Raw genomic sequence first — 15,125 nt, 5'->3', positions numbered from 1 at the left:
TTTCTACAACCTATAGCTGAAACTCTTATGACATTTGTTTAAAAGTGTTGTGGTGGTTTTTTTTGTTTTGTTTTTAATCAGTGCAGCGGTCATGGCTTCAGCAAAGTTTGGTCCAGTAAAGAGATAGCAGGTTACTCCACAGAATGGGTCAAGAGGACACATTAGTGATGCCTGACTCAAACCAAGAAATAAATATAGTCTGTAGCATGCCAGCAGCAATACAGCTACAAACATCAAGAGAAAAAATGTTTATACTGATAGCAATATTCCCAGCATTGCGTTGCAACAGCCTTTTTTTTTTTTTTCTCTCTCTTTTTTGGTTACTGAATATTATCTACTGCTTGTAACAAAAATCAACTCACTGCTGTTAAAAAAGGCAGCTACCTTAGTCATGTAACTGACACTGTAAAAGAGAGGAACCATGTTACTAAGTTGTTTGGACACATTTCAATGCCATGCCAATTTCAGACTTACTATATTCTTTATTCCCCTACATGTGTTCTTTAAGTTCTTTACTGAAAAGGAAAGGCTTTCTTTATATTTTCTTATTAAAAAATTGATTCTGAACTCAAATGCTTGTTGTTTTTATAATTATTATTTGTGCATAGATTTTGTCTTTCCCAACCTTCAAATAAACCAGCAGAGTGCTCAAAAGGAAAGAATTAGTCGTATAGTCAAACCTGATCTACTAGGGTTTGTCTATTGGTCATACATTGATGCATCAGGCAGTTTTACAACTCTTTGCAGTACTTTTTCTTCCTTAGACCTCCATTCCTGCTTTTTCAGGGAAGTCTCTTACCGTTATAAAGAAGCTTCCAGCCAGCATGACTTCAGAAGAGAAACGGGGGGGGGGAGGCCACTGATACTAATACAAGTCTAAGACAGAGTGCTTTTTAACCCAGATGCATGAATAAGAAGGCCTCAAGAATATATGTTTAGAAGTTAGACAAGAATACATCGTTTTATTTAATCAGACCAACATATGGATTAGATTACGAACTCTTATGTTGCTGAAACCTCTCTGGATACGAGAAATTGTACTACGTGATGTGTGTTAAATTCATGTCTGACCTTGTCCAAAGCCTGTCTTGCTCAAGAAACCCGCTCAGCACCTACTGACACAGAAGCTGATCTGGAACAGTGCAGAGCTTGGGTTTCTCCCTAAACTGCAGCAATTTCATAGGGACAAAAATATTGTGAAATGAAAAAATTATTTCATTTCTAGGTATCCAGAAGATAACCCAATGCTCCTACACTATTCTGAAAAAAGTCTCTCCACTCTTCCTGCAATTTGCCCCTTCAGTTTACCATTAGCTCCCAATGACTTTGACTTCAAACCAACATACTCCCAGTTTCACAAAGCAGCCTGATCCATTCATCTTTTACCTCTCTTTCATAAATACTTAATAACATTATATATCTATTAAAATATTTTGTTTTCTATTATAATTCTCAGTACTTTTCATGTTTCTTGATTTCACGCTTTTTAATATGCTTATCTATCCTTTTCTTCTTCTTGACCTAATCGCATTTGATGTATGATTATGAGCCCAAAAAATTGTCAAGATTAAGAAACATAGCAGTTGTTTGAACTAGAATTAAACCACAATGAGGATTTATCTAGATTAATCTATTATTAATCTAGATTAATTTTACTGAGCATTGTCTACATCAGGATTTCCCTGCAGAGAACTTGATGACAAAGGCGCGACAGAACTAAGCAGTGTTACACTGAAAACTCACATCCTCCACTATGCTTTTTACAACTTGCTTTTCTGTAGCAAAACATCAAATATAAACATTGTCCTGAGATGAATTCAGACACAGAAGTCTACATTCTATATGCAGCACATTTTGAAGGCCACAGACAACTAAAAAAACCCACGAAGTTATAAAAGCAGAAAATTTTGAGGGTTAGGCTGTTAATTCTTAGGTGTAATGTAATTAATACATTTCAAGCCTGCTTTTCAGGGCTAGATTAGCCGGTTTAGTGCAGTTGAAGTGAAAAGCATTAAGAATCAGAAGGATAATTAAAAAAAAATAAAAATCAGACACCTCTACATTATCAACATTAACAAGAATTTAGTATTTCTAGCTAGACATTCTCCAGCGGCACCTAGACAGTGATTAATCAGTCTTTACTGACTGGTTTTGAACTTGGTCTCTGCTCTTAAATATCAGTCTGAAATATCAAGTGCATCTTTTTTAGAGTGCCACAGGACTACTTTCACAGTATTCAAAGTATCATAAGCAATTTTTCTGAATTTCTTTATAACATATGACATTGATTACTTAATTGAAGAAGCACAGTTCGTAAGTGCCTACAGTAAAGCTGATCCAAACAGAGCACAGGCAATTGTTTTATCCTGCTTTTACTTCTTTTCATGGGTGACATCCATAAAGGTCTTCTTGTGTTTTCTTTTTGTTCTGTTTTTCTGTGTGTCTGTATGTAAATATGGTAGGGACCAGGGAGAAGAATCAGCTATGAGTGGTGGGGGGAAGGCTTGCAGCTAGCTGAATTGCTTCAACCATGACTGAAGAGCTAGAATACAATTTTTGGCTTGCAACCCCTAGGGAAAAGGATGGCAGCAGCTACAAGGCAAGAATGACAAAACCACCAAAGCAACCAAAAACCCAGTTAATGAAGCAACCCGTCAAAGCCCATCAAAGCATGCAGAACGCTTGCTTTAAACTGGTAATTCACAAACTGGCAATGTTGCCACTGCTGCTTCGTTTTCCTGTTCTCGTTTGCATGCAGAAGGGCAGCGCGATGGCAGAGAGAGCTCCTCAATTTTAACCTTGGCAGTGCCACAGGGGTGTTGTAAGCCTCAGCCACGGGGCTGCAAGGCAGCAGGCAGTGGGTGAAGGGAACTGTGTGGTCCAGCTCCACGAAGACTTGAGGACTCTCACACACTCTGGGTTAGTTGTTACTGAGGTGAAGATTAATTTACTGGTGTTAAAATAGGGAAAGGGCTATAGTCATGCGCTTTCTATCATTGATTAAAGTCAGTGATGATTAAACGCACACAGAGATACCACGTTTTTTCCCTGAAACCCTTCCCTGAGAATTTAAAATGTCAAACACTCTACCCTCCTGGATGGCTCTAGGCTCTAAATTACCTGAAAAGCAATTCTTGTCCTTTTTGACATTCATTTGAGAACACATTTATCACAGTGCTTTAACTCAATTCCGTTTCTAGTCCAGAATAAAAAGAGAATGCCATGTTTTCCTGATGCTATCCTCAAGTATAACACTTTGTTTTACTAGCAACATACAGGCATCACATTTTATAGAACCAAACTGCAGTCACTAATAAACTGCAGAAGATTTTTTTTCTTTTAATTAGAAGATTCCTTGAAACTACAACCTTTCATTTGTTTCACACAGAAGACAACAAGCAAAGCACAATTTCAGCAGTTCAATTTATGGATTTTGATTATTTAAAGCTGTTTTCATTTATTCTTCTTTACATAATCCACTTATTAATTTAAATATGCAATAAACTATTAATGTTTCCTATAGTTATTGCAAATATTCCTATTCTAAAGAAGGTCTGATAATTCAGTATTTGACTTTTCCATGGCCAGAAGTATTCAGCTAGGTTTGGAAAACCTGCTTTCTATGACACAACATGATCTTTATAATTTATACTGTTCCAGACAATACTGCAGTGGATAAATATTAAACTCTTCAATAAACTTATTTCACAGTCTGGATACCAAAACATTCAAGAACTAAAAATCTCTCTGAAAAGTCCAAAAAAAGGAAAACCAGACATAGTGTGCTTCTCTTACATCACTGTAGTCTTACAATTTTCTGATGGGTAACTTATTAGAAAAATATTATAAAATATTGTACGTTACAGAAGTCTCCACATTAGAGCTCCTCAATCTTCAGATTTCAACACAGCTCATATATGGACAGGCCCAAATGCCAGCAGGGGACTTAGAGCTGTTCCCAGTGAGGAATATAGCTGTGGTGGGTTTGGAGAGGCTTTTTGCTTTTTTGTCATTTGTTTTTCTTTGTAAAGTATTTAAACAGTCAAAAAAAATTAAAATAAAAATAAAAAAAGAAAGAAAGAAGACTCTCAGTACCATAAGTGTATAAGATGATTTGCCTCACTCTCCAAATCTTAGCAGGTAGTAACTACACATAAATGTCCTCTCTCTGCTTGGAACCAAAAACATTACAGAGAAAACCTGACCAAGTATTGGTCAAGTTGCCTAAAACTCAAACAACATTATGTTGCATGTAGCATCATTTTGCACGAGGGCATCATTGCACAATAAACCATAATTTTGTGATGAGAAGTGTGTAGCTGAGCCACCACATTAAGCAAAAAACAGAACTTCTAAGTACTGCTCCTCATTCTCCTACTGAATGGCGAGTGTACCTTTCACAAATAAGCAACAAATTTCATTTCTTAGAAGCAATGATTTCCTTTTCCCTACAAAGTTCAGAAAAGCTGACCTTGCACAAAACCTTTGGACAATTTTTCCAAGATGTAAAGTATAAACCCTGCCTTTATTTCATCTAGTTATTAACAACCAATATACACAGCACCTGCTCACATGCAGTTCTTTGTGCATATAGTCACACATATGCATAATGCTTGTTTAGTATTAAAATTAAATCACCTGCAAATTAGGTGTATTAACCAAATTGTGCTTAATATTTTAAATAAACTTTAGGCACTACTTAGCTTTCAAACTTTGTCATTTTCTCTCTCATAAAGCAGGAATTAATACAAAAATTAATCCAGGCTCGTAACAGACTAGTTTCCAGAAAACATTTAGATTTTTAGCAAAACTAAAACAATAATGATTTTTTTATGGTTTCAGCTGACTCTTCAATATTCTCTTCTCCCTTTGATTTTATGGTAATTTTTTTTTAAGCAGCATATTTTTAATATGGATATCATTCCCAATCCTAAGGGAATTTTGTTTTTACTTTAAGACTGCTAATCACGTACATATAAAGTACATTTTATTGACTTAATTCTGTTCCAGCTCATTAAACACAGCTGTTTTCAATGGTCAGGAAAAAGTAACTGAGAACAACATGCAAAAGAACCAAACAAACTACAAATCTGCAGAGGGGCTTTGTAGTTGTTTCTCAGAGCATTGTGGCACAAGCAACAGCGTAAGGACAGCATTTCAGGAGAGCACAGAAGCAACTGATTCAGGTCATCCCATTTCAGTACAAACAATGTAAAAAACCCACACACTTTTATGTGTTTTCACATCTAAGAGTCCTCCAGTTTTCAACAAGAACTGTTTATCAACAGCCATTTATCCTGAAATACAGCGGGAAAACAGTTTCTGCTCTAATAAGCGATAGTGGCTCTTTTCAGTACTAAATTCTGAAGGCACTACAACTGCAACCTGGGTTTTTTATACAAAACCACAGGAGAAAGAAAGTGAAATAACTTAGCCTGTTATGTGTAGACAGATATTAAGATATACAGTTACAGTCTAGGAAAGGTTTCATAATTGAAAACAATCTAGATGGGTGCAGAAAAAGAGCTCAGCAAGAATAAAATGTAATAACACTGAGATGTAATTTTACCTATTTCCAGAAGATCTGGAACTGATTTCAAACTTTCATTCATGGTCTCAGCCCTACAAATCCATATTTTCAGTAACTTGAGATAAACAAGTGCTGACAGGATGATGATGTTAAATGCCAGGAAGAGAAAATACCACATGTGTGGTATTTCTGCCTGTCAGCTTATACAAATACTTCCATGAGATCAAATCCAGAGTCTGATAAATCCCAAAACAGACCTAGGATTGTCATGATAAACAGTCTTTTAAGAGACAGCACTGAAATGCCACAGGGCCTGGAAGCTGTTGTTCAAACAAGTGGTTTGCTGCAAAACGGACTTGCAACCTGTGTCAGACACGAGTCTCTCACGCTCACACTTTAACATCTATTTGCTAACTCGTCTTGGCTAGAGCCACTGCTCCACACTCAGCGTTCATAACCACCATTAAGACTCCTGTAAAACACTTCAGCCTGGTTAAATAAAATAGGTAAGGATCAAACTCAAGCACGTGACCCTGACTGCCCACACTGTTGCACAATTTACCCAACCTCCTTCTGTGGCTCTGTTTAGACAGTTCCAGTGTGTCTATCTGCTAGAGGAGGTGCATTTTAGGTATGGCCTTCAGAGAATACCACAGGCAACAGGTTTGGCTCCTTAGCACCCTCAAAGATCACCCTCCTACTGGCAGGCACCCTAGCAAGGTATAGGCAGCTCTACATTTGCTCATGGCACAGCTCAACGCACAAAATATGCATTCATGTCACACTACATCCAACATCTCCAAAAAGATTTTCAATTTTTAAGATTGTTTAAACTGGCAGAAGTGGGAGGACACCCCAAAACTCCAGAGTACCTTGGTATTACAGAAGTATTACACTAGATCCTGAGAAAACTCCAGGGCAAACACCAAGTAGTGAGGATACAGTCAGCCCATTTGACAAAATACCAGCCTGAAGCACCACAGACACGAGCCAAACTATGCCATTCAACATGTTGGTCCCATCCTCTATTTCGCAGTCCAGACACCACTTTTCAGATCGTCCCAGCCAGATCAAGGCTTCTCAGCACTACTGACTTTCTAGAAGTGGAAATACGGGAAATAGACATGGGAAAGCTGCCACAATGCTGATTCCCACTTCTTTGTTGTTTTTAATCCCAGAATATTTTTTAAAATCTATTTTTTTCCCCACAGCAGTCATTTTGTGGATCCAGGGGTGACATGCTACTTGCATTTAGAAGCCAACAGCGCATGTTCAGACACAGAAAAACAACACAGGCAAAAATCCTTACAAAACGCACAGATGTGATAAAATGGACCTTAACAACTGATACAACCAAGCAACTGCTTCCATTCCCACCTATATCCTTTTCTGGAGATCTGTATGTGTTCAACAAACAGCATAATCCGAAGTAGGCATACCCACATACAAATCCTTGATTTGAACACCAACAGAACCAAAACCTAAGTTACCTAAATTTAGATCATAAAAGAACCCCAAATTAAAATTCAAAGAATAGGTTGGAGTTTCATCAGTTTGACCCAGATCTTTAATTAACAGTAAAAAATCAGTTTAAACTGAACTAGCAAGAGTATTTTAACTTGAGGTAGCAAAAAAAATAGACATCAACTTTTTCTGAGATTACGTCACCCTTCAAGCACAGTTTTTTGCCTGTTACTCAATTTCATATGTATAACTGCTTTTCATCAAAAAGTCTTTGCAACAAAATTTATACTAATCAAAGAGTCTTCACTCCTTTTATTATGCTTTTTGTTCTTCTGACTGCAAAAATGAGCTCCAAAAGACTGCTGAGAAGAACCCTAGATTGATTCCTGAAGGTAAAAAAAAAAAAATGCTTAGAGTTTGGAAAAATATCTCAAACACTTTTTGTCTACATCAATAGGAAACGTTTGATTCTACAGTTCCAGGACATTCAACTTTTTTCAATAAGCCATGGAACTCAGCTTTTTGGTGCAAAGAGAAGCCTGACAATTTGTTCACTAACATACCTAGTGGAACCCTTTATGAAGAAGGCAAGGGAGACTGGTTTACCATTCATCCTATTCTGCTGTTCTGGGGGATTCTGAGAGAAGGAAACAAGAAGGAAACAATCTTATTTGCAACTGAGAACAAGGAGATTTGAGAAATGAGCTTTCCATTTCATCTCTCTGAAAAATGAGCTGATTATATAAGCTAAAAATTCTAGCTTTACTAGCATATATGGGGTAAAGAAGTGGAATTCTTCAATAGACAGAAAATATCAGAAATAGAGACTAGGAAATAAAAATATCTTTAAAATATAATTTGCAAACAAAACACCATTTTTTTAAATAATCCAACAGCCATACATACACACACATAAAAAGAGGCCTTTTTGTATTTATTTCATGCTTTGTATATTGTTCAATTCTCCATTTCAATTAAAATGGTCTTTCATAACTTGAAAATCATCAAGTTTTACTGTACAGTCCTAACACCAGTGCACATGTAGCACAGAACCAGACAGGCAGAGAAATTAAAATCATTTTTGCAACTATCATTTAAAATCAGCATGACAGTGATAAATGTTTCATTTTAGCATGCGATGGGGCTGACCACAGGTCTGTACACAAATCACTGCTACAAGATTGTGCATAGTTAGATAAGTTTTTCCACTGCTGAGGGCAGCACTAAAAATTTTATTGTTGTTAAGGGTATTCATTTCTCTTGATTATTAGTTGCCAATTTCAACACTAATCCTGTGTTATGTGAACAATAACACAAACTCAAACGTGAGGTCCCCATATCCTTGATGATAATCTTCGCTATACACTTACTGGACAATTTTGCATACTGTTAGAGAGAGTTTTGCTCATTATACAGAAACTACACAGAGGAGCTGCAAAACTAGTTATATAAAATGCATGTGGTTTTTTTTTGTGCTGATGCATATTCAAAATATGGACACACACCAGTCCCTGAATGACACGTAACTACAATTTGCATGATTTGCCGGTATCAGGCTGTTTCATTTCTATCAGCACTAAGAAAAGGAAAAAACAGAAACTATGAATGCTGTTATTTGTATTTGAATACACAAAAAGAGAACAAGGCCAAAATCAGCCAACTTCCTCCCTGTAGTTTGACTGACTGTAGACTTTACCTTCCACTGCATGCTAGTGCATATCCCAACACTCCCACTCCCCTTCAGCTAGCAATCCTTCTCCACATGAAAGGTGGGATTCGGCTTCAGACGTTTAGAAGGTGTCCTTATACAATACAGTAGCACTAAAACAAACGTAGGCAATACAACGGAGGCAGAGGGGCTGCACAGCTCACCCCCAAGCCGCCACCCAACATTTGAGCTGAAAAGGAGCAGGCCCCAACCTGTGCCCACCGCTCAGTGTGGTCACCCACCTGCAGTGCCAAGGGTTCCCACTGTGCTTTCCCACTCCACAAGGTGCCCCAGAGGGATGGGACCTGACAGCCCCACCAGGATACTCCACAGGCTACAGGGAATCCCCAATGCTACCAGAAGCCTACGTTTGGGCAAGCGAATTGAGACCCTTAACTGCAGCTCTGACGCCTGTTTTCACAAGCAGGCACCTACCTAAGGTGCTTATGCATATACATAGGATACACACACATTTCTAAATGCCTTCAGAAAGAGTTTTAAAATATTTTTCACTTCTTGATTCAGAAGAAGGCTAAGCATAGAAGATCATCAGCAAAAGTGACGCTTCTTTCCTATTCCCATTATGTTTCCAACCTACGAATACCTTTAATCAAACTTAAATCATCTAAAACACTCATTTAATCCCCATTTTCTTGTCATCCAACTCTGAACAGATTTTAGCATTCAGAACCATTTGTTTCATGTACCTCTGGGATCAAAGATACTCTAAGCAAGAAATCCTGCATGTGCTCGGCTCCTTGAGGTTTTCCAGGCTGCTCACAGCACCACAACTCCTTGAAAGAGTGAACAGCTGCACCGCACCTCCTGCTGACCACTACTCGCAGGACACCGGAGGAGAAGGGCGTTCTGCTACTCTGCACAAAACCAGCTTTTGCTTCAGGATCAGGAAATTCAGAAAAGAATAAAATGAGAGTGATGATATGAAACTGTTATAGAGGAAGGGAGAAAGACAGAAGCAGGGCAGAAGGAATATGCATGAAATACCACAGTTGTTTCCTCTGGAGGCAACACGTTTTCTCCCTGTCCACAGTACACAAGTGAACATCTGGTGCCAAAATAAATGGTATTGGCAAAAGAAAGTGTAACAGCTACACCAGTCTACGTAATGAGAACACAACCACAATAGCTCTACCATTCATCCTGATGTCATTCACGTGATTAATCAATACCAAACATTTAAATCACTAACAAGGCTTTGACTCAGATTTCAGCTTCCAGATGAAGTATCTTCTTTTGCACAGTACCCATCCAGCCAGGCTTTCCAACAAAAGCAATTATTTATTTTTTTTTGTAAAGACGATGATAAAATTTTTAGCTAGAGACAACGTAAGAAGGCTACGTATATTATTATAAGTACTGGTGGCCAAAATATAACAGATAATCGTAAAAATAACACAGAATTACAGTGCACAATTTACAAGCCAGAGTCTTTAAAAAGCTGTATTTTGAAGTGATTCCTCTAGGAATAGACACAGCATGCCTTGCAGGATGAATAAAACTAAGCAGATCATCTTAAATAAAGGAGGAGGCAGCTGCTGTTTCCAAGTAGGGTGGATGTTAATTTAGCTCCCGCTGCACACAGAAGTCATTTTCTGCCAGGAAAGCATCGACTCGCGCTTACTAGCACGCCTGACACCACGAATGGATTTTACACGCAGGTCTTCATTTTAAATTTGTGAGGAGCACCACTGAGGTACTCACACGGCTGGAGGACGCAAGCCGCAGACCCCAGAAGGTAGGTCTCCTCGATGCGCTCTGCCACAGCACTTTGCATGCGCTTACAAAGTTTCGCTGCCCGCACTACGCTGGGCTGCACTCCCGTTCCCGATATTTAGCACGCTACTTTCCGGGGAGTTTGTTTAATTACAGCTAGAGCAGTGCAAGCCCCTCTCCCTCAGCACAGGGCTAACTCGGTTTCTCCTCGCCCCGGTCCAGCGGCACCGCGACCCCCGGGCTGGGCGACCGCCCCCCTTACCTGCCCGCGGCGAATCCGGCACCCCCCGGAGGGGCCCGAGCTGTCGCAGCTGGAAAACTTTCCGCACCGCCTCGCAGCCCCGCGGCTCCCCGGCCCCGCGGGCGGCCAGCAGGAGCAGGACGACGAGGCCGAGCCCCTTCCCCGCCATGGCCCCACCGGCAGCCGAGGCGGCGGGGGGAGACCGCCAGAGTCGCCCCCTGCGGGCGGGACGGGACCGGGACCGGGACGGGCCCTCCCCCGGTCCCCGCCCGCAGAGTGCGAGGAGGGGTCCCCGGAGGTGGCCCCTCAGGGGATGGGGGCTCGGGGAGCGGCGCTGAGGGAAGAGAAGACCCCGGCAGCACGGGTGTGAGGGGAAGGGGCAGCGCAGCGCTGTGTGAGGAGGGAGCCCCCGAGGATCCGCCTTGAGGACGGCCCTCAAGCGACCTGCTTTTAGAGACGCTGCACAACGGGCTCGCAGCTGGCGGCAGTGGTCGCGGAGGGGTTTTGTGAGCTCGCCTTCTGATGCCAGGCTTGCGCTTTCCTGAAGAGTGCCTCCAAAAACTCAGCTGCCTCCAAGGTAACTTCAAAAATGTCGGGTTTCATAGGCAAAAGTGACAGAGGACTGGTTTGCAAAAATCTCTGATTTTAGAAGCCAATGTCCAGTGGTAGCTGTCGGAGCAACTGGGGAGGCAGCTTCGGTTCATCAGGTTCTGAAATTGCTTCTGAGATTCAGAATCCCCTCACGAATCCCCTTATGAAGCCCACAAGCTTTAATGATGCATCTTACCCCATTTAGCTGGAAATATTTTCTTACTAAGTTTTGAAACTGCCAGTGATCATTCAGCACTTTACAACATCTGCCTGTCCTAGCTCTTGCTCAGATCTTTTTACTGAAATCTTTTAACTGTGGCAGCAATTTCAACACAAGACCGCAAAAAAAATAAATGTGGAGAATGTGAATTATTCTACACAGCCCTTTGAATAAGGGTAACAAATTGAGACATCAGTTAGAAATCAACTACTTCACTGCTGAGCAAAGCAATAAGAGAAGGGAGCATTATATTGACATCCCCTGTAATGAGTGACAATTTGTAACAAGTGGAAAGAACCAGCATTTCCTTTTTTCAGCCACCTATGCTCATGGACTTGGCAGTTTTCTTCTGTCAAGAAATTCCAGCATATATTATTTGAAATGTCCTTTAACAGAATTTGTTCTACTGCTCTTCTACTGTTGGTAAACAGAACCATGGCATTTAATGTAAAGAGTGAACACAGATTACAGGTTACAATCTTTTGATGAAGCAAACTACAGCAAGAGACGTGGGGCCTTACATGAAGAAAAAGAGGGGAAAGCAGAACATGATGTACCCCTGCAAATAAAAAGATTTTTTGGCCAAAGAAGCTTTAGACCAAAATAGAAATAATTAAAAATGCAATGCCTTGTCTGTAAGCTGTTAATGGACAATAAATACCTTGTCAGTTAGTAGAGCACAAGTTCTTAAAATAGAATACTCAAATATTGAAAAATAGTATTGGGGAAAACAATTTGGATGTGGGAGCCAGAAAGTGGAGGATCTTATTCAGCAAACTGAAGACTGTAGAGGAAATTCTGGGAATCGTGGAACACCAACTTCAACACCTAACATAAGACATGCACAGCATTCACAATAAATCTATGAAAATTATTAGAGGAGAGGGGAAAAGCAGGAAAAGAAATAAAAGTATTCCTGCTTTAAAAAAAAAAAAAAAAACAAGTTTCTTGTTAAAAACAGAACTGCACAATAGTTTGCCAACAGCAACAAATGATCCTGGACTCCAGGGATTTACAGTGAACTGATCCCATCTTCTGCCAGTTACAACGCATTGAAACCTCTACACTAATTCTACAGATTAAAGGGAAAAAGAGGTGTTTTGTTTTGTTTGTTTGTTTGTTTTTTGTAAAGACGTTTTATATACATCCTTTAGCTATCTCATTTGAGATAAGGAAGGTTCATTTAGTACAAAACTTTGTTCTGAATGACTTTAGCATAAGAACTATGAAGGAAATAATTAACTTTAGCTTAAATAAGAGACCCAATTTATTTTTCCTGCCAGTTTTATGTTTTGAATCTTTCCTGATCTTAGTGTTATAGAAAAAAATACGTATCTTCTAGCTCACAAGTTTCATGAAACAAATATTCTGGACAAAGTTCCTGCATATTTGCAACAATATGCATAAGAAAATAATTGTCTTATTTTAACATGAGGATATATAGGAACTTGGTGAGAGCAAACATCAGCATTAGCTACAGTCTTGCCCCTTTTCCTGACCAAAGCTTTGACATATACATCGGTGTCTCCTCTCTGATACCTGGCTGTCCACTCAGAATGACTAAAGAACAGCACTTCCACACATTCTCATTTTGCCTTCTTCCTTTCATCGTGAACAAAACCACTACATTACCTCAATCCTCTGGTGCAACTCATCTCTCTGAAATTCATCAAGCTAAAATGAAACTTTATTATTTTGGGCATACAGCACTTAAGTTTCCTATTTACCTACATAGCTAACACTCTTAAGACTGCCATCTTGTTTGCAAATACGGAAACCCTTTATTTGGCTGAACTGCCTTCCCTGACTGGATGCTTTCAGAGGGTGGCTACAGAAATAACTTTCCTGACCCGTTGCTTTATCCACACCTACTTTTTGCACATTCCTTTTGTCATGTCAAATGCAAGTCTTTGATCGAATATCCCTTTACTGTTCCCATCTCACCAATGATGTAAAAAATATGTTCCCACTACAAGACCTGCCTCCATCTTCAACTTCTGAAATGAGGAAATACTTTCATACTATCTCCTGTTTTGCTTCACGTGTCTGAAAGTAGTTCAAACATCCGTTACGGTTTTTCATTCTCCTTTAAGTCATTCTTCAAGGCTTTCTAGGTGCTGAGTCATAACTATTATCTTCACATGCATCATAGCACGTAAGGAAGCTTTTTCTTTATTAAGAACATGGACTGTTGTCTTGATTAGTATGTTCACACCATGTCCCTATGGCAAATTCCAATCATCTATTTCTGCTCTACTGACCAGAGCTCTTTGTAAGCTCTTCATTCCAACACTATCCTTTTGTTTTGAACAGAGCGGGATATCCTAACACTCAGATGGAGCTCCTTGAAGAAACAGCAGGGAACAACTTTTTTTTTTCCCCTCTACTTATGCAGAACTATTTTACAGTTACTAAGTTTTTTTTTTTTTCCCCTTTTTACTTTAGGTTGAGCTAATTAAGCTAGTAAACCAGAACTAAAAGCTATGCACCATTCGGATTCGTAACACTACCTTACTCTGCTACCAATGACCCCATAAATTTACATAAGGCCAGTAAAATAGCACACTCATTTTGAAATTTAGCTCATCTAAGGATCCATCAACTGTAGCACTGAAAGTATTCATACCAGTATTATGAAAGTTTGAGAATGTATTTACAAATACAGGTCTAAGTGTGGATTTTCATTTTGAGTTATTAAATTTTACCAAAAAATCTTTATAAAAATGCTAACAGGATTTTTGTTGTTGTTTTACTATTTGCAATTACAATGAGTTATCAACATGGAGAGAGTTGGTACAAAATGCTGGGGAAATAATTGCTGGTAACAACAGAGCATCATAGCTTATTCTCCCACCACCACCATACCCACACCATACCACACCCATTTTGGTGGTTTTACCCAGCTGGGCAGCTGAACTCCACCACAACCACTCTCTCACTTCCCCTCCTCAGAGGAATGGGGGAAAAAAATATGATGGAAAGAGCTCAAAGGTTGAGATAGGGACAGGGAGATCACCCAACTATTGTGACAAACAAAACAGACTAAATATAGAAAGATTAATACAATTTATTGCCTATCACTAACAGACCAGATTAGTGAGAAAATAAGAGCAAACTAAAAACACCTTCCCCTCTCCCCAACCTCTTCTACATCCTCTCCCCCAAGCAGCACAACAAATGGGGGCTGCAGTCAGTCTACAGCACTTCACCTCAGCCACTCCTTCATGGTCACCCTCCACCCCTGCTCCATGTGGGGTCCCTCCCATGGGATGACGTCCTTCCCAAACTGATCCTCAGGGGGGCTTCCCACAGGCAGCAGCTCTTCAATAACTGCTCCAATATGGGTCTGTACCATGGGGTCCATCCTTTGTGGAGACCACATAACAAACACCCTTCTGCTATTATTGCAGAATGTTGATCAATGCTTATCCCCCTGTACATTTTGCTCCGACCATCCCTTGTGTCCCCATTCCCTGCCCCTGTGCATCTCCTCACAGCATCGTCCTGCTCCCCACAATACCACCAGGCCCAGATCCCCAAAAAGCAGCCCCTAGACCCCGAGCAACACCGCTACATGTCACGCTCCAGGCAGGCAGCCCCCTGCCAGCAGGCAGGGAGGAGCCTTGTCCTGCCTCAT

General features: G+C 40.0%; 1 protein-coding gene across 1 annotated transcript in view; it reads right to left on the bottom strand.

Moving 5' to 3' along the window:
• The window catches only part of GPC5 (glypican 5), a gene marked incomplete at both ends in the record, with an annotated part of 755,978 nt that extends 745,132 nt beyond the window's left edge, over positions 1-10,846 (bottom strand). The window contains one exon of the mRNA XM_082784520.1: positions 10,699-10,846. Within this exon, the coding sequence (XP_082640646.1) occupies positions 10,699-10,846 (148 nt within the window). The remainder of the gene's footprint in view (positions 1-10,698) is intronic.
• Between the last annotated feature and the right edge of the window lie 4,279 nt (positions 10,847-15,125).

This window comes from Aythya marila (assembly GCF_965140915.1).
Source record: "Aythya marila genome assembly, chromosome: 1".
Lineage (NCBI taxonomy): Eukaryota > Metazoa > Chordata > Aves > Anseriformes > Anatidae > Aythya > Aythya marila.
Note: the sequence above shows the minus strand (reverse complement) of the source record. Positions and strands in the feature narration are given on the sequence as shown.